Genomic DNA, 19,275 nt, shown 5'->3' on the forward strand with positions numbered 1-19,275 from the left:
CCAGACTTAGAAGAAGGTGCTCAAAATGTGTTTATTTATTGAACTCTTTAATGAATACATGCCTGGAATACCCGCTGACGTCCTTGTGCTCAAGATATAGATTGTCAAGACCTCCAGACCAAAATTAATGTTAAAAATTATTATTCAGACAATCATAAAAATCAAACCGAAGTTCACTATGTGTGGTCAATTAGCTAGGAATTCTTTTCCCAAAGATACAATACATAAGCTGTCTAATTTTTAGGAAAATCGTTACAGACGTTTTCGAGAACAAGTCCACCCACTCACCTGTTTGTTGTCTTTTTTTTTTACCCGATGAAGAGTTTGCAAGCTGAAATAAGGAATTGTAAAACACTACGCACTAAAATCGATCATGTCAACATTCACCAAGATACCCCCTTCTTCCCTGCCCCTTTCCCAAACTGTCCAGTCAAGTGATAGGACCATAGCGTATTGAGAAAGCCAAAAGCTTAACAAAAACAATTGGTAAAAATTTTCTAATCGCACAGATTTATTATGTCTCAATGGCCCTGGAAATTAATAATACGTAACAAAAAACAATAAATTGACACAATAACATTTAAATAAGCTTTGACTATTTGATGTTGTTGTTTTTAAAGTATTTTTAAAATTATTTTTCTTGTTTAAGTTCCGAATACAAGAAAATAATGTTCGACTGACTTAGTGTGGCATCAAGCAGAAATGTAGGCTATAGAACCGGCATCGGGGATCAAAATCTTAAAGTCACCATCCAGTGATCTACGAGCTGTTGGTTGCTCTGTTCTGTTGACATTGCATTATAAATCTTCGTCTTTTCTGAACAGGTTTTGGTCTACTGGGAGAGATAACCTTCTAGATTAGGGTCACGTCTGCTGTAATCAAATATAAATCTATGTGTTACTTATTTCAGATTTCACCTATTTTGAGGTAGAGGTCGTCAACAAATCGCAGGACGTCAGTGGCCCAGGCTGCAATTCAATTGGACTAGTCCCTGGCAACTGTGAACCTTTTATTATGCCAGGCTGGGCAGCGTGTTCAATAGGTTAGTTTATGTAGAGCAATAGACTTTACTATGCATTGAAATGAGAAGACACACACCAAAAAATCTTAGAAGAAATAATTAGTTTCAGCAACATATGTGCCTGGTATTTTGATTAAAATTCATTCTGAAGCCAAAGAATTTTTTAAATTCTTACTTTGAGTTGTGCTTACAATCACTAAACATAATTTTTTTTTAAAATGTCTCTCCCTAAATGTTTTCAATTCTAAATAGGATGCTTTCGACAAGTGTAAGCTTTGAATTACTTTTTGACCCAATAGATTGACGCAATATCTGGATTCATTCTCAGATTAGTTGTGAAGCTGATGATAAACAAATGGATGACTGCAATCAAATATTTGATGTATTTTAAACTTACAACGCAACTCTTATGCTCCGTCTCTCTCTCTCTCCCTTTCTCTCTCTCTCTCTCTCTCTTTTTATCTTATCTTATGAAATACAGACGCTACTTAAAAAAAGAAGATGATTACGTCCTACGCATGCTCCTAGGTAAATCTAGTCATGCATGTTAATCAGTGACTTACATTCTGCCAAGTCATTGGTTTTCCTGGCTAGCTCAGGCAACCCATTCCATGCTCTAATAGCACTAGGGAAGAAGGACCATTTGTACAAATTTATCCTAGCATATGGAACGAGGAATGTGTATTTATCTTAGTGTCTTTCTGAGTATTTTATAAGGTTTTGTTTTTTGTATTTGAAGATTATGGTTCAGTGTTTTATGTATAATTAGTCTCTCTCTCTACTTCCCTCTCTCTTTTTTTCTTTCTTTCTCTCTCTCTCCTGTGTATTCTTACATAAGGAGATGAAATCCAAATATTTTTTCCAGCCCACTCCTTTTTTTTAATCACTTTATGACTTGCCTAATATATTGATGTTTCAGGCTATCACAATGATGACGGGATACTTTATTGTGACGGAGAAGAACAAAAAGGTACTGCTGCTGTTTTTCTTTAATTTTAATATCTAAACAATAAGACTTTCTAATCTACTTGTTCTCGCCATCTAGTTTGGACAAGAGACTCGTTTTTCAACAGCCATCACTTTCTTTTAAAATTCTGCATGTTCAATCTATCCATTCTTTAAGATAGCATCTTAGTCATACAACAGAAGTCAGCTAATATACACACACTCCATAACATATGTCATTGGTTTTGTTGGTCTCAGAAAGAATGGTCTTTATATATACAGACACTCCATAACATATGCTATTGGTTTTGTTGGTCTCAGAAAGAATGGTGTTTATATATACAGACACTCCATAACATATGTCATTGGTTCTGTTTGTCTCAGAAAGAATGGTGTTTATATATACACACACTTCATAACATATGTTATTGGTTCTGTTTGTCTCAGAAAGAATGGTGTTTATATATACAGACACTCCATAACATATGTCATTGGTTCTGTTTGTCTCAGAAAGAATGGTGTTTATATATACACACACTTCATAACATATGTCATTGGTTCTGTTTGTCTCAGAAAGAATGGTGTTTATATATACACACACTCCATAACATATGTCATTGGTTCTGTTTGTCTCAGAAAGAATGGTGTTTATATATACACACACTCCATAACATATGTCATTAGTTTTGTTTGTCTCAGAAAGAATGGTGTTTATATATACAGACACTCCATAACATGTCATTGGTTTTGTTGGTCTCAGAAAGAATGGTGTTTATATATACAGACACTCCATAACATATGTTATTGGTTTTGTTTATCTCAGAAAGAATGGTGTTTATATATACAGACACTCCATAACATGTCATTGGTTCTGTTTGTCTCAGAAAGAATGGTGTTTAAATATACACACACTCCATAACATATGTTATTGGTTTTGTTTGTCTCAGAAAGAATGGTGTTTATATATACAGACACTCCATAACATATGTCATTGGTTTTGTTTGTCTCAGAAAGAATGGTGTTTATATATAAAGACACTCCATAACATATGTTATTGGTTTTGTTTGTCTCAGAAAGAATGGTGTTTATATATACAGACACTCCATAACATATGTTAATGGTTTTGTTTGTCTCAGTAGGAATGGTGTTTATATATACAGACACTCCATAACATATGCCATCGGTTTTGTTGGTCTCAGTAGGAATGGTGTTTATATATACAGACACTCCATAACATATGTTATTGGTTTTGTTGGTCTCAGTAGGAATGGTGTTTATATATACAGACACTCCATAACATATGTCATTGGTTTTGTTTGTCTCAGAAAGAATGGTGTTTATATATACAGACACTCCATAACATGTCATTGGTTCTGTTTGTCTCAGAAAGAATGGTGTTTATATATACACACACTCCATAACATATGTTATTGGTTTTGTTTGTCTCAGAAAGAATGGTGTTTATATATACAGACACTCCATAACATATGTCATTGGTTTTGTTTGTCTCAGAAAGAATGGTGTTTATATATACAGACACTCCATAACATGTCATTGGTTCTGTTTGTCTCAGAAAGAATGGTGTTTATATATACACACACTCCATAACATATGTTATTGGTTTTGTTTGTCTCAGAAAGAATGGTGTTTATATATACAGACACTCCATAACATATGTCATTGGTTTTGTTTGTCTCAGAAAGAATGGTGTTTATATATACAGACACTCCATAACATATGTTATTGGTTTTGTTTGTCTCAGAAAGAATGGTGTTTATATATACAGACACTTCATAACATGTCATTGGTTTTGTTGGTCTCAGAAAGAATGGTGTTTATAGATACAGACACTCCATAACATGTCATTGGTTTTGTTGGTCTTAGTAGGATGGTGTTTATATATACAGACACTCCATAACATATGTTATTGGTTTTGTTGGTCTCAGAAAGAATGGTGTCACGAGGCAATGTGTTCTAAATGTTCTTGTCTAAAAAAAAATCTTAATGATTGTTTTCAGTGGAAACGACGAGCTTAAAAATGTGCAAACCTGGCGATAAGATGGGCTGTGGCATTGTCTTCCCAGAGATCGAGTCACGTCACTTCCGGGAGCCTATTCTTGTGCTCGTGTACTTTACCAAGAACGGGGAGCTAGTGTACAAGAAAAGGACGAGGCAGCCGAGGGGCGGATTCTTTCCGTGTGTTGGGTTTCACAAGCAAGGTGAGGTTTCTGAAAGTTCATTTTCATGTTCTAAAATCTTTTTTTTAACTTTATGTCACCTCTCTCTCTCTCTCTCTCTCTGTCCCGGTCTCTCTCTCTGTCCCGGTCTCTCTCTCTCTCTTTGTCTCTCTCATGTTCTCTTTCTTTGTTCCTGTCTCTCCTACGAACTTTCAAATATGTCACTTTTTTTTCTTTTTTTCTAATCTCTTTCTTTTTCTCTTTCATTCTCTGAATTTTCTCCTTTCTTTCTCAATCATTTGCTCTCCCTGTCTCTCTCCTTCTCTCTCTTTCCTCTCTCTCCTTCTCTCTTTCTTTTTACTGCAAACTTTCTGTCACCATTTTTTCATCATTACAGCCCTCTTTCTTTTCTCTCTCTTTATTTCTTACTTTTAACTCTTTCTCTCCGTAATTATTTACCACATTCTGCTGGGATCAACGCTGGTATCGTCAGTTAGGAGAGAAAGAGTTAAGCACTCTTGACCCCATTTCATTTAAAGAAAAAAAAAACACAAAATAAAAATCTCCTGTTAAAACCTGTTTGTCATTCAAAGGTGATTCCGTCAAGCTAATACTCGACTGCCAGCCCCCAAAGTCTTTCCACCAAGAACTGGTCACAGCATTGAACTCTGCTGACGTCACAGCGGATTTCCGATGCAGTGAACTAATAGAGTTCAGTGAGTTGGCGCCGAGCTCGGCCACGTTCACTCTGACTGACTCGGACGATCACCCGCAACTAGTCCAGTACCTGAGATACCCTCTCTCAGATGTAGGGGATGGATTCCATATAGAGGTGTTACAGTTAGGTAAGTCCATAAGCAGGGGCGGACTGGGTATCAAAATCGGCCCGGGCATTACCATATAAACCGGCCCACAAAAGGCATGTCATAGATTTTCGGGGAGGGGAGGGGTAACCCCCTCCGCAATTTATATATTAGTGTGTGTATATGTAATTAATCTTCATTACATTCTTATCTTTTATTCTTTTAAACGTTTTTTCTACTCTAGAATACTCTCTTCCTATAATTAGTGAAAGGTAGTACACACCGCCAAGGGACAGCTACAGCTAGGAAGTCTGGGGGGGGGGGCGTATGAGCTCCCCCAGTGGGGTCCGGGGCTTCGCCCCGGATCCAAGCATTATTTCCGTTATTTTAAGCTTTAAAGAATGCATAGTCTGAGGTATCTACAGTGCAATTAGCTTGCTACTCTTCCGCTAAAAATATCAAAAACTAAATCTTCTATTCACTGGAGTCCATCGACTGGTAGAAAATGGTAAAATGCTTTACTTTTGTATTGGAAAAGGGGGGGGGGGAACCACAAAACCACTTTTGGATACGCTCATGAAATTTGGTGACTGTAGTTTCCTTAAGTTGGCTGCACTAGGGAAGTAAGTAAAGTTTCCCTTTCAGACAATGAGATCTGAGGCCAGTGATGGCTTGAATTCCTCCCCTCTCGGCTACGCCCATGTGTTTTATCATAGGTGTAAGCCTAATTCTATTCAAAATATATAAAGTTTGATAACGCATCGAAAACAGCATGTATGCTTTCGTAGGCTTACATAATGTATTCTATTTATATATCTACATGTATGTAGTCTGAAAACTATAAACACTAGAATAGCAGCCTTAATGAGTTTCAAACTTTTTAGTATTACTTATAGATTACAGACGTTTCTTCAAAAAAATAAAATAATTAGGTTTTACGCATTTCAAGTGTCAATCTAGTCATGCATGTTGATCTGTGACTTAAAATATGCTAAATCATTGGTTTTCCTGCCTGACAACCCATTCCTTTAAAGTGGTATCACCACAAATACAAAACTAGGGGTCTATAGGCCGTAATCCTCCTCTACATTTCTCTATGCCTCAGAAACATGGATAGTGTACAGTTAACATGCAAAGAAACTGAATCACTACCACGACATGTCTGTGAAAAATACTGAATGTCTAATGGCAAAACAAAATACCAGATATTGAACTCCTTCAAAGAGCGGGTCTGCAAAGCATCCACACAATCCTGATGCTGTCCCAGCTGCGATGGGCAGGACACATATGCAGAATGAAAGACCACCGCATCCCTAAACGACTCTTGTATGGCCAACTAAGCGAAGGAAAGCGCTCGCAAGGTGGTCAAAGAAAACGCTTCAGGGACACCCTCAAAGCTTCTCTGAAGGCGTTCAGCATAGACCCAACCACCTGGGAGACAGAGGCACATGACAGAGCATCATGACGTCGAGCTGTGAAAACCGGCGCACAGGTTGCTGAGAAAAAGAGAACAAAGCTGACAGAAGTAAAAACGCCAGAGAAGAAAACAAGGCCAATGACACTAGCTCCAGCTGGAATAACCTGCCTAGTGTGCGGCCGAACATTCCGGGCTCACATAGGTCTCACCAGGCACAGGAGGAGACATAAAACCCCAGTGCAAAGCTCTCAGCCCCCTGGATGACAAAGTGGTCATAATCGAACTACGATGGACAATCTATATATATTCCTTTAAAAGATAAGAGAAAGCAGAACGGTTAAAGAGGTACTATTAAATGTGAAAAGCTCTTGCTTCGTCGTAGTACATTCTCAAAAACGAGATTTGTATATGAATATATTATTTAAAATATAAATGATTCTAAATATCGGATGTGACAGCGCTATATTAATTATTGTAATTATTGTAATAATTTTCATCATCAATGACTTTATACTAAGAATAAGTTTTCCCGTTAATCACAACGGTATAAAATTGATTTAGATCTAGATTTATGTTTTAATTAAATACTTTTTTTTTTGTAAGCCTTAAGTGTAGTATTTTTAGATCTATAACTACAAGAAATGTACTCTTTCTTTTCAAATCGCAGAAAGTAGAGCTTTATACCCATATTGAGCAATGAATAAGTTGGGTGGTTTGCAATTTCGCGGCTGTGTGTATGTGTTTTGTTAAAGAGCTAATTGTCTCCCCTTTTGCCGCATTATATCAATGTTTTCTAACTTATCCTCTCCCATCCCTCTTTTTCGTTAACTTTCATGGAACCATCAAAAAAACGGGTGATGGAAGGAGCAAAACAAAAATATGAGTGCCATGAAAGGCCCATGCCGACCAGCAAAATGATCAGACCAAACACAGTCTCGAGGACATCAAAGTAGTTTTGAAGGCCATGCCGCTCATCCAAAGCAGAAAGTACGGTCTAACGTTTTACAAATGATAATACGTACAGTGTGTAGTGTAATTCTTAAAACTATATTCTTGTTGAATTTCAAACAAAATTAATTGTAATAAGAATTTTAAAAAAAAACACAAGAAAACGTGTTCGGGCCTTTGTGTCTTGCTGCTGTCACTTTTTTTAAAGTTGTCTGCGTTGATTTTTTTTTTCTTTGGTCGCTACCAGACCGGCCCATTTGGTACCGGCCCACCGGGCATTTGCCCGTTTGCCCATATAGCCAGTCCGCCCCTGTCCATAAGTAATAAGAAGGTAACATGTAAGCCAGACTATAACACCAGGTAGTCATTGAAGGTTTACATAGAGAACTGATTAGAGCTTTTAGACAAGAACTTTTATGTCGCCCAAGTTTTCTCTCTATCTATCTATCTATCTATCTATCTATCTATCTATCTATCTATCTATCTATCTATCTATCTATCTATCTATCTATCTATCTATCTATCTATCTGACTGTCTGTCTATCTCTCTAATCTATCTATCTATCTATCTATCTATCTATCTATCTATCTATCTATCTATCTGTCTATCTATCTATCTATCTATCTATCATTAACTACCCTCGTTTAGCAATTTGCACATTTTCCTATTTAAGATGGAAATATTGGTCCATATGTAACTCAAGAAGGCAGATATCCCTATGTAACTAAAGAAGGCAGATATCCCGATGTAACTAAAGAAGGCAGATATCCCGATGTAACTCAAGAAGGCAGATATCCCGATGTAACTCAAGAAGGCAGATATCCCTGTGTAACTTAAGAAGGCAGATATCCCGATGTAACTCAAGAAGGCAGATATCCCGATGTAACTAAAGAAGGCAGATATCCCTATGTAACTCAAGAAGGCAGATATCCCTGTGTAACTCAAGAAGGCAGATATCCCGATGTAACTCAAGAAGGCAGATATCCCGATGTAACTCAAGAAGGCAGATATCCCTGTGTAACTCAAGAAGGCAGATATCCCTATGTAACTAAAGAAGGCAGATATCCCTGTGTAACTCAAGAAGGCAGATATCCCGATGTAACTCAAGAAGGCAGATATCCCTGTGTAACTCAAGAAGGCAGATATCCCGATGTAACTCAAGAAGGCAGATATCCCTGTGTAACTCAAGAAGGCAGATAGCCCTATGTAACTCAAGAAGGCAGATATCCCTGTGTAACTCAAGAAGGCAGATATCCCGATGTAACTCAAGAAGGCAGATATCCCGATGTAACTCAAGAAGGCAGATATCCCTGTGTAACTCAAGAAGGCAGATATCCCTATGTAACTAAAGAAGGCAGATATCCCTGTTTAACTCAAGAAGGCAGATATCCCGATGTAACTCAAGAAGGCAGATATCTCTGTGTAACTCAAGAAGGCAGATATCCCTGTGTAACTCAAGAAGGCAGATATCCCGATGTAACTCAAGAAGGCAGATATCCCTGTGTAACTCAAGAAGTCAGATATCCCGATGTAACTTAAGAAGGCAGATATCCCTGTGTAACTCAAGAAGGCAGATATTCCTGTGTAACTCAAGAAGGCAGATATCCCGATGTAACTCAAGAAGGCAGATATCCCTGTGTAACTCAAGAAGGCAGATATCCCTATGTAACTAAAGAAGGCAGATATCCCTGTGTAACTCAAGAAGGCAGATATCCCGATGTAACTCAAGAAGGCAGATATCCCTGTGTAACTCAAGAAGCAGATATCCCGATGTAACTCAAGAAGGCAGATATCCCTGTGTAACTCAAGAAGGCAGATATCCCGATGTAACTCAAGAAGGCAGATATCCCGATGTAACTCAAGAAGGCAGATATCCCGATGTAACTCAAGAAGGCAGATATCCCGATGTTATGTTTATTTAATTAGTTTTTTTGTCGAGTTTTATTTGCTGCACTTGATTATGAAAGAAATTTTTTAATACAATAAAGTGTGTGTTATCTGGATGCATTGCCAACATTAAACCATCTAAATATTATTCACAAACTTCAGCTCCGCACATTAAAGAAACAAGACGCAGTCGAAGTAGTTTACGAGAGACGTATTTTACAACAGTGCTTCATTTTTTACGCACAATTTTCTTTTTGTTTGGCTTATTATTTTAATGACGATGTCAATTTGTTGAAGGGGATGGAAAGGGAAAATGTCGCCTATTTTAATAAAACTTTTTGTTTTGTATTCCGATTCAGCTTCTAGTACAGATATTCAGCTGGGCATATCACTTTCTGGTCATCCAATGGAAGGAAGCTTTCTGGGGTCAAATGTCACATCCTGTGGCTACCAGTTAAAGATTGGAAGTTTAACCAGCAAGGACGGCACAAGGACTGTAGCAAAGTGGACAGGACAGAGTAAGCATTTGGAATAACTTCATTACGATTTCATATGAACAACAAACGTTTGAGCCTCAGACGTGAAGGGGTTAAAGCACCCAGCAGGTCTAAGTAGAGAACTATAGAGAGTAATAGAACAGACCAATAATTGAGTAGGCTTTTCTTTTTACTACTACTACTACTATTACTACTACTACTAATAATAATAATAATAATAAACTATATCATCCATGAAGGAATTTGTTTTACAATTGTACATTACATATAACAATACATTATGACAGCTAACAATATATACGATAGCACACAAACTATATAGCTAACAATATATACGATAGCACACAAACTATATGTTCTGACCACAGTTTCACTTCAACATTACAAGTGAGACATTGTGAGATATGTATCAGTCAGTTACGTTATGTTCACTGATGTAATGACCAAAGGGACAAAAGCGTTCTTGTATATGTTTATAATCGGTGTCTTGTATCTCCATTGTGACAATAAAAACCTAAAATCCTGAACTAGAGGGTGTTTTTTTTAATGTTTAAAAACGTGACAACTTTCTTAGCAATGTTTGCCTCGAATAGGTGTCCAAGTGTGGTTTGTTTGTTTGTTTAAAAAAATGATCTTATTAGCAGCATTTAGAATTTATTAATTATTTTTTGTGTGCAATGTTGAGATTTTCAAACCAGGCAGAGATGTTGAAACTTAAAATACTGCAGACGTGATCATTGTAAAACATCGTTACAACCTCTACAATAGCTTCATAGGAGGACATTTTGTTAATAGCTTTAATCTTTGTTGTCCTTTTTTGGGAATGTAAAATCGCAAAATCGGTGTTTGCAGTGAAGTTTAATCTATCGTCTAAAGGCTAAGACATTACCGAGGTACTTAGAAGTTTGAACTATTTCAATGCTCTTGCTAAAACAATATCCTTTTCTTTCTTTTCCTTTATCATGTGTATCAAGACATTTCTATAGACCTTTTTCAGAGAAATATTCTAGGATTATCTAGCTTTTATTCTGTAGCAGTTCCCTACATTGTCGATGAACACACAGTGTGTAGAGTCTAAACCACAATATAGAAAACTGTTATGTAAGGTCTAACACACAGACCTATTTATATATATATATATTATAGGAAATTATAGGTCTGTAGTCCAACAACCAAACAATTACTACGACAATAATAAGTTCAGTTTATATCTAGTCACATTTTATTCTAGACTATACACAACTTCAATTTAAACATCGGAACTTAAAAAAAAAAGATTGTATTTGACTATTTCAGGGGAGATCATCTCTTGTTATTTGGATTATAAAGATGAAGTCATCGCCATCCTTTGTTTCAAGAACAATTCAGGGGAGATGATCGGGCGTGCAACTGTTGCTCTGAACGGCCAAGTGAGTGGTCTGCTGGCGTCAGTTGTCATGCTGTCAGGACCTTGCACCATCCGGATGAATTGGTCTAGGTCTCTTTACAATACTCTTAATCTGGACAGAGCATGGGTACCGCATTATTTCTTTTGTTTTATTTAAAAAGCTTGTATTACTTCAGTTCGTTTGTCTGTCTGGGTCCTAGGTGGAGTCTTTTACACTTTTGTTTTCTCTTAATTCCCATTGTCGGATCAATTTAAAAATTTTCACAATCATGCAATTTCTAAAAAAAAATACATGAATCAATAAAAAATATAATCAATGAGTTAACTACTTAGTGGAAATTTATTAATTTTGTTTGTTTGTTTTGCATATTTAAAAGTATCTATATATACAATTATCTTGATGGCTCAACAGTTTGGACACCAAGAAGTAAAGAAAACATCACTCTTTTATTTCTGCAAGTCAGGCTAGAGCTACCCCACGTAATTTTAGCGGCGACAAAAAAGAGTGGGGAGGGAGAACAAGTAATCTACCATGTATTCACCCGTCACTAAATAGCAAGGCCGGACTTAACCATTGTGGGACCCTATGCGAAACGGATTTCGCGGGGCAAAGTTTGGGTAGGGATACGGATAATTAGTGAAAATTAAAAGTTTGTATTTAAATAAATTCGTATTTTATTCATTCTTTACTACGTACAGAATTACTTTACGAGCCTTGCGTGTAGCGAAGCCATACAGTATATCATAAAAAATCCATCTTCTACATAGATCACGCTCAGTAGCAAGAATTACCAAATGTTTCAATCTATCTACGAGAATTGTTGACCTCAAGTAATTTTTCATTAAATTGAGGTGCGAGAAGCTTCTTTCACTAGATTCCACAATTACGGGTATTATATAATGCCGTTGTTTTTTTGTTGTTTTTTTTTGTTGTTTTTTATCGCGCGTAGGATTGGAGTTTTCCAATATTGAATGACACCCCAAAATGACAATTTTGTCAATATGACAGGAGATTTGTATGAGTTTTCAAAAGATTTTAATAATTTCCGGAGATTCCCAGGACTTTTTTTGTATATTTTGCAATTTCAGGAGATTTCCAGGAGCTCATGTAAATCAGGAGGCCGCGGGAAATCTGTTCTAAGTTATAAAATGGTTTAATTTCATAATTTACACCTAGAACTACACCTACACCTAGAACTAGCGCAGGTCCTATGCTCATTGCGGTCGCATACGTTGCAAAATAGCGGCGTATGCTACGCCATGGGTCGACTAGTTTTGTATATTTTGTTTGTTTCTTAATACGAATTTTTGTTTTTTTAAGAACACTAAGTTAATAGTGAAAGTATCCCATAATTTACTTAATAAAGTAACCCATAACCTTAGCTAGTGCAGTATCGATATTAAATTAGAACGTGACCCATATCATCAGAAAGCTTCCATGTGTCTCCAAATCCAAATGATTTTAACTGTTAAATTTGTTCTACTTGTGTACGGCTATGTGCTGTCTAAAATGACTCATGTGTTTTTGTCCAGGGAGAAGCTGACCAATGGCTGAGACCTCTTGGGGTGATAGCCACTAAAAACAAACTGACTCTCAAAAGCGCCAACAGCTATTCGTTTGCAGCCAACGCCCAGTGCCGACAGCCGATGTTGACAGGTGCGTAACGATAGACTTGGTCATGTTCTAGTCAGTAATACTTCTGCTCTGTCTGTCATCTTGATGCCTAGTGCTAGGTGACATCTTTCATTCTGTTGATGGCGGTCACAAGTAAAACTACCACTATATACAGTCAACAGACGCCTATTTGGATGATGTACAAACAAACATTAAAACATTTAAGCAACACCTATTTAGAAATACTGTTTAGATGGTAATAAAGAAGAGAGAGGGGAAGTAGCTGAACCTATAATGTACTATAAATTTCAACGTTCATCTAAGCAGCACTTCACAGTTTTATGTCAGTTGTTGTTCAAACGTGTTGATTCCTCTTTGTTTTTCAGGATCCTCTTTTTTTAGCATCAAACTCCTATCTGGTGACAGTCTTCCTGGCATTGGGCTCAGCAAGGCGGTCAGTGATGTGAACAATGTGCTTGGGTCAGAGTCTGGTGAGGTCAGCTTCCTTCCTTCTACTGGAGACTTGATCATTAACAATAGTAAGTCCTCGATGTCACCCTAATCAATAGCCTTCTAGTTAGCCGCTAGGTAGTGAGTCACTGCTTTCATTCAAGTTTCCTCAGCTTCGTCGATGACCGAGCCTGCCAACTGTCCTCTTTTCTTGCGCACTCCAATCAAGTTGTCTTGCAATATTGGAAGTTTATTTTCGTAGGGTGTGCCCTTTAAATTCCTCTACAGCTCCACTTTCTAATTTTAATATCTTGGGCTATGAGGTTTAGCTGGGTTTTCTCTACAAATTGAAAGTAGATATCTTTTCGAGCCACCTAATTCCCAATATCTAGTAGAATCATCTGTTGGCGAAGGTCTTGAGTTTTTCCGTGACTCTCTCGGATCTTGTTCTCTAGAGGCAGTGCTTTATAACGTCAATACTCCAAACTATTACATGTGCATTCAATTTACAACCATTATAAACTTCAACTAAAACATTAATAATTTTGACCTTCATATTTTTAATACGATCGCTTTATCGCGACAATGTGTTTACATTAACGCTATTGGTTTATAAAGAATGGTCTCCCTTTTGTATGTTTAACACATACTTCACACTACAAAGTCGATCATTTAATAACTGAAGCATGACTGCCTAAAGCAGTGGTTCTCGAACTGGGATACGCGACACGACCGAAGAAAGTCCGCCGAAAGATGAAAATTGTATACAATTAAAATAACTTCTTCGCTAAAAGCCAGTTTATCTGATCTGATAATTTGATTAATAATCAGGTCGCTCCTCACTAATGTTTACTACTGTTTAATATATCTTAAAGAATGTCAGATAACAGAGGAACGAAAATCGTATACAGGCAAAAACCAAAAGGCAGGCGACCCAAAGGCAGACCCCGAATGCGATGGATTGGTGATGTGGAAGCAGATCTGCAACAGCTTGGGGTTAGGGCGTGGAGACGAAAGGCCCAGGAGAGATCTGAATGGAAGGATGTGTTGAAGCAGGCCAGAGCCCTCCATGGGCTGTAGCGCAATTGGGATGGATAGATGGATTATGTTCTATTCTATGACAACCTATACTACAGATTTGAAAACATTCTCAACTTGGATACTCCCGACAGGGTATTGAACCCTTTTGCGCGTGGACAAACTCGGATCCCAATCACAGAGTCTTTTTCTTTCTTTTCGTTCTCATATATATGTTGGAAGGTTCAGACAAGTAATCCTATATCTGAGATGAAATGGGCAATGGTTTCCAGATCTAGCAAGCTCTCTTCAATGTTTTTGTCTATTGGGAGTTTGGGGCCAGTGTCTTGTTCGGACCTCTTGATAGAGTATGCAGCCTTGAAGGACTTTCTCTGGTGATACTCTACAAGGTCAGATCTCACTAGTCCCTATTTTTAGCTTACGCGGCATGGGGTGTCTCATTCTGCTGTCTCCGGTTCTGGGACGAAATATTCTATGTTGATCATGTCAGGACAGCTTGTAAGAGGCATTTTTTTTAACTTTGGTGAGAGCTGGTCCATTTCTCGTTTATTCATTAAAAAAAATATTTTTTTCATTTCTTCGGGTAGAGATGGACTTCGGATTGTTTAGTCATTCTCCCAACTTTGGCCAAAATGTCTGCTTTTTCATTGCCTTCTATTTCAATGTGGCCTGTGATCCAAAGGGGGGATCGTTACACTGCTGTTGTTGTTGAGATTTACAAGAGCTGTCCAGGGTCAATCAGTAAGACAATCTGGCTGTTGGGCGTGCTTGGTTTATTAGCGTGGTAGATGCTAGCTGTGCTCCTCTTTCTGCTCTGTGGCTGTTCAAGAGATCACCAGTTGCATTGGACCAATCACAGATGAATCCATACTAATACAATCGCAGCTTATTGAAATATCCTAAAACAAGGAATTTAAACCAATGTGTAGACAAGTATACCAAAGGGCTGATGTCTGGTTACAAAACTATATCCAATATTCCAAATTGATGTCTTGTACTATGGGACGTTGTACAGAAGTTGTTGACAGCTTTCCCGTCTGCTTGTTTGGTACAACGTGGATTCATTGCCGTTATGAACTTTATCACTAAATCAAAGAAACCGACTTGAAATTTGTGCCGGTATAAATACACTCAACAAATCTCATCACCCTCATTTACGTCATTATTTTTTTTTTACTTGTATTTTAACCAAAACGTTATAATCTTAATAAACACTCTTTCAACAAAATGTTTTGTTTTGTGTTTAACTTTGTTACATACATAATATACATTTGAGTAGCTTATTCACTGAGGGTTCCGAAGCAAGTTTTCACTATATGAAAGGGTCCCCAGGTCACAAAAGTTTGAGAACCTCTGGCCTAATTCTAAAGTGCGCTAATGTTTACATGATCACCACCGTACTATTGTCAAATTGTCTACCCGTATTGTTCACGTGACTAACACCGCATGTAGGCCTATATCTTTTCATGCTTCAAGCAGTATATCCCCCCCCCCATTTTATCAATGTAAAAAGACTATTAATCGATAAGAATGTCTAAGTAAAAGCTGTCAGGTCCTAGCCACGGGTCTAGTGATTGAGAGAAGTTCAAGGTTCAATGTCTCTCATTGATGTGATCTTTTGAATTCCACCTCTTATCTTTCAAAATCCTCCTCTTATGTAATACAGACGTTACTTCAAAAAAGAAGATGATTACGTTCTACGAGTCATGCATTTAGTCATGCATATTAACCAATGACCTAAATTCTGCCAAGTCACTGGTTTTCCTGGCTAGCTCAGGCAACCCATTCCATGCTCTAATAGCACTAGAGAAGAAGGAGTATTTGTACAAATTTGTCCTAGCATGTGGGACGAGGAATGTGCCTTTATCTTTGTGTCTTTCTGAGTATTTTATTAAATTTTGTTTTTGTATTTGAAGATTATGGTTCATTTGTATGTATAATTGCTACTTTACTTTTAAGTCTTCTATCCTGAAGGCTTTCTAAATTTATTGAATTTAGTCAAATGTGAATATTCGTTTGTTATGAATCTCACTGCTCTATTTTGTGTCTGTTCCAGTTTATTAATGTTTTCTTGAGCTGAGGGGTCCCAAACAGAGGATGCATATTCTATTATTGGCCTAACCAAGGTTTTAAAAAGTAAAGTCTGGAAACTGGAAAAGGAACGGGTTTTTTGAAAAAGGCTCTAACATTTTCCTAGTAATTCAACATTTTTATCTTTGGAGAAAAATAACTGCCTATTTCGCCACACAGCGAAAATTCTGGTTTGATTGTTAAATTCTTCAAAAATTAGATTAAAATTACGTCTTTTTATTATGAATACGACTTCAGCGGGAATTCCCGCATTCGACTCAAATGTTTCTTTGTATTCAGTAAAGCGTTTTCTTTAACGGAACACTTCGCACATTCTGAGTATTTAGCGGAACTCTTTGGTTACTTTTTTAGAGAGATTAATTTACGGGCTGGCCTACTAATTATCCAAGTAGTTCGTGGAAAACCTATTCAGGCCTCGCGGAACACTAGATCTCCGTGGAACACAGTTTGGGAAACACTTCAGTAAAGAGTTGAATAGCTAAATAGACGTACACTCAACGTCTTATGCATAAATCATAGTTGGACTGTTAATAGAAGAATTTTATTGTACAGAGCTCAATGAAAAGACCTGCAATAATGAAGTATTACATGCAATAAATAGAATGAGAAATTCATTGTCAGCTTCAGAATGGAGAAATTCATTTTTTTTTAACTTTGTGTGTGTGTACTATTTATAGTATTTAATATAATGTTCTTTCTGTGGCATGTATTTTCAGAGAGACAATCTTTAGTCTTTTTCCCTTTATAACTTCTTATATGACAAAAGAGGTCGATCTTTGGTGCTTTTGTACAGTCACAAATTGAGCATTTGTAAGCACCATTGGATGACGCGTGTTTTTAATCATTTTCCTGCTTCTGGTGTGTTCAGGACCCCCCCCCCCCCCTTTTTCTTTATGCTTTCTCTCCATGTGCTCCTATCCTGTGCTTTCCAGTGCAACAAATAGAAACTCGAACTCATCTGATTAACAATTGATGAACTGGACACACGGTGATATAGTCAGTTCTTTTTTAAATGTAAATTTATGAAGTGTAATGACACTATTCTTTCAAAGGGTAGTACTTGCAAAGGGATGTCACTTTTAAAATGTTTTGATGCATACAGTAATAATAATAATAAGGCATGTCTTCGGGTCCGAAGATTAGTGAGGAATGCAGTATTCCCCGTGGCTGCGCAGCCCCAGCTGTGACCTATATATTTTGCCACACCCAGGGCAAGTATAACCGTTGTCCGCAGATGGTCGATTTAGAGTTTCTGTGTACTCGGAAGCGGATTTTCTTTGGTCTCAAATGTTTATCCCGCGGCCTTTGTAAGTGACCTCCAGCTGTGTCGTTCTGAGGCCGCATGCAACCAGTTTGCTCTCTTCTATGTCAGCTAAGGCAAGGTGGCGCCTAAGCTGGACTTTGAAGCTTTTCCGTGGGGCGCATCTGTTAGGTCGACCACAATTTAGCTCACCAAAAAAAAGACTGCCTTTGGCATACGTTCGGGTTCTCTACGGGATACGTGCCCTGCCCAGCGTAACTGTCGAACCATAAGAAGTTCTTCTATACTGATGCTTACATGATTATTAGATTTGTCATACTTAAAATCTAGGGATGGGGCCCCACCGATATATTCTTGAACCCGAGCCTACGATTACCTTGCTAAGCCACTGTCTCTGCCATTTTCTGGTGATTCTAATTTTTCTACCAGGTGCCAATCTCTCAAGTGACTACGTTTAGATTATATTTTTTAAAAAACTATACGTGAAAACAACATATTTTAGTTGTACAATGTATGTTTGCATGATAAAACTATACGTGAAAACAACATATTTTAGTTGTACAATGTATGTTTGCATGATAAAACTATACGTGAAAACAACATATTTTAGTTGTACAATGTATGTTTGCATGATAAAACTATACGTGAAAACAACATATTTTAGTTGTACAATGTTTGCATGATAAAACTATACGTGAAAACAACATATTTTAGTTGTACAATGTTTGCATGATAAAACTATACGTGAAAACAACATATTTTAGTTGTACAATGTTTGCATGATAAAACTATACGTGAAAACAACATATTTTAGTTGTACAATGTATGTGTGCATGATAAAACTATACGTGAAAACAACATATTTTAGTTGTACAATGTATGTGTGCATGATAAAACTATACGTGAAAACAACATATTTTAGTTGTACAATGTATGTGTGCATGATAAAACTATACGTGAAAACAACATATTTTAGTTGTACAATGTTTGCATGATAAAACTATACGTGAAAACAACATATTTTAGTTGTACAATGTTTGCATGATAAAACTATACGTGAAAACAACATATTTTAGTTGTACAATGTATGTGTGCATGATAAAACTATACGTGAAAACAACATATTTTAGTTGTACAATGTATGTTTGCATGATAAAACTAAAACATGGGAACATGTTTCCAATCCTCATACTGCATTTCCCTCCTTCAGCCAAGTGGCGTCTGATATCTCCACCAACTTTTACCAAGGGAGACATCCTCCAGTGTGGAATGATCTTCACGGGGGCCGACAGAGCAGCTCAGAAGGGGGTGGTCTACTTCTGCCTCAACGACCAGCCATTCTATCACTGTCCGTTCAACGTGGCTTACGGTGGTGTCTACCCAACAATAGTCTTCCCATCATCAGGTAGTTATTATTACTATTATCAACATTAGTGTTGTTATTATTTTTTAGTTGTTAGTCATTGGCTGACACTGCAGGAATGAGAAAGGAAAGGGGAGTGAGATACAGCCTGACTCTTAAGAGTTCGACGATAACAACAAGGCGAAAAATAAGAATATAGGATTGCAGCTTTCACATACTTTTCTAAATTACAATTTTAGCCTATCTATATTCTTAAAAAATATGCGTACTACATTATACCTTATTTACGCTAGATTCCGTAAGTGTATTTAGAAAATTTTCTATATTTCTGTTACTCAGAGCTTAGCGTTCGTAAGTTTTTTAAAAAAGTCATT

At 37.1% G+C, this 19,275-nt stretch overlaps 1 protein-coding gene across 3 annotated transcripts in view; it reads left to right on the forward strand.

Moving 5' to 3' along the window:
• The window catches only part of LOC106062372 (uncharacterized), a 38,923-nt gene that overhangs the window by 14,024 nt on the left and 5,624 nt on the right, over positions 1-19,275 (forward strand). For all 3 annotated transcript variants that reach the window (XM_056024452.1, XM_056024450.1, XM_056024451.1), the window contains exons 6-14: positions 911-1,042; positions 1,941-1,991; positions 3,985-4,185; positions 4,737-4,988; positions 9,559-9,717; positions 10,993-11,210; positions 12,617-12,740; positions 13,085-13,237; positions 18,749-18,943. In XM_056024452.1, the coding sequence (XP_055880427.1) occupies positions 911-1,042; positions 1,941-1,991; positions 3,985-4,185; positions 4,737-4,988; positions 9,559-9,717; positions 10,993-11,210; positions 12,617-12,740; positions 13,085-13,237; positions 18,749-18,943 (1,485 nt within the window). The remainder of the gene's footprint in view (positions 1-910; positions 1,043-1,940; positions 1,992-3,984; positions 4,186-4,736; positions 4,989-9,558; positions 9,718-10,992; positions 11,211-12,616; positions 12,741-13,084; positions 13,238-18,748; positions 18,944-19,275) is intronic.

The sequence above is a fragment of the Biomphalaria glabrata genome, chromosome 3, assembly GCF_947242115.1.
Source record: "Biomphalaria glabrata chromosome 3, xgBioGlab47.1, whole genome shotgun sequence".
Classification (NCBI taxonomy): Eukaryota; Metazoa; Mollusca; class Gastropoda; family Planorbidae; genus Biomphalaria; species Biomphalaria glabrata.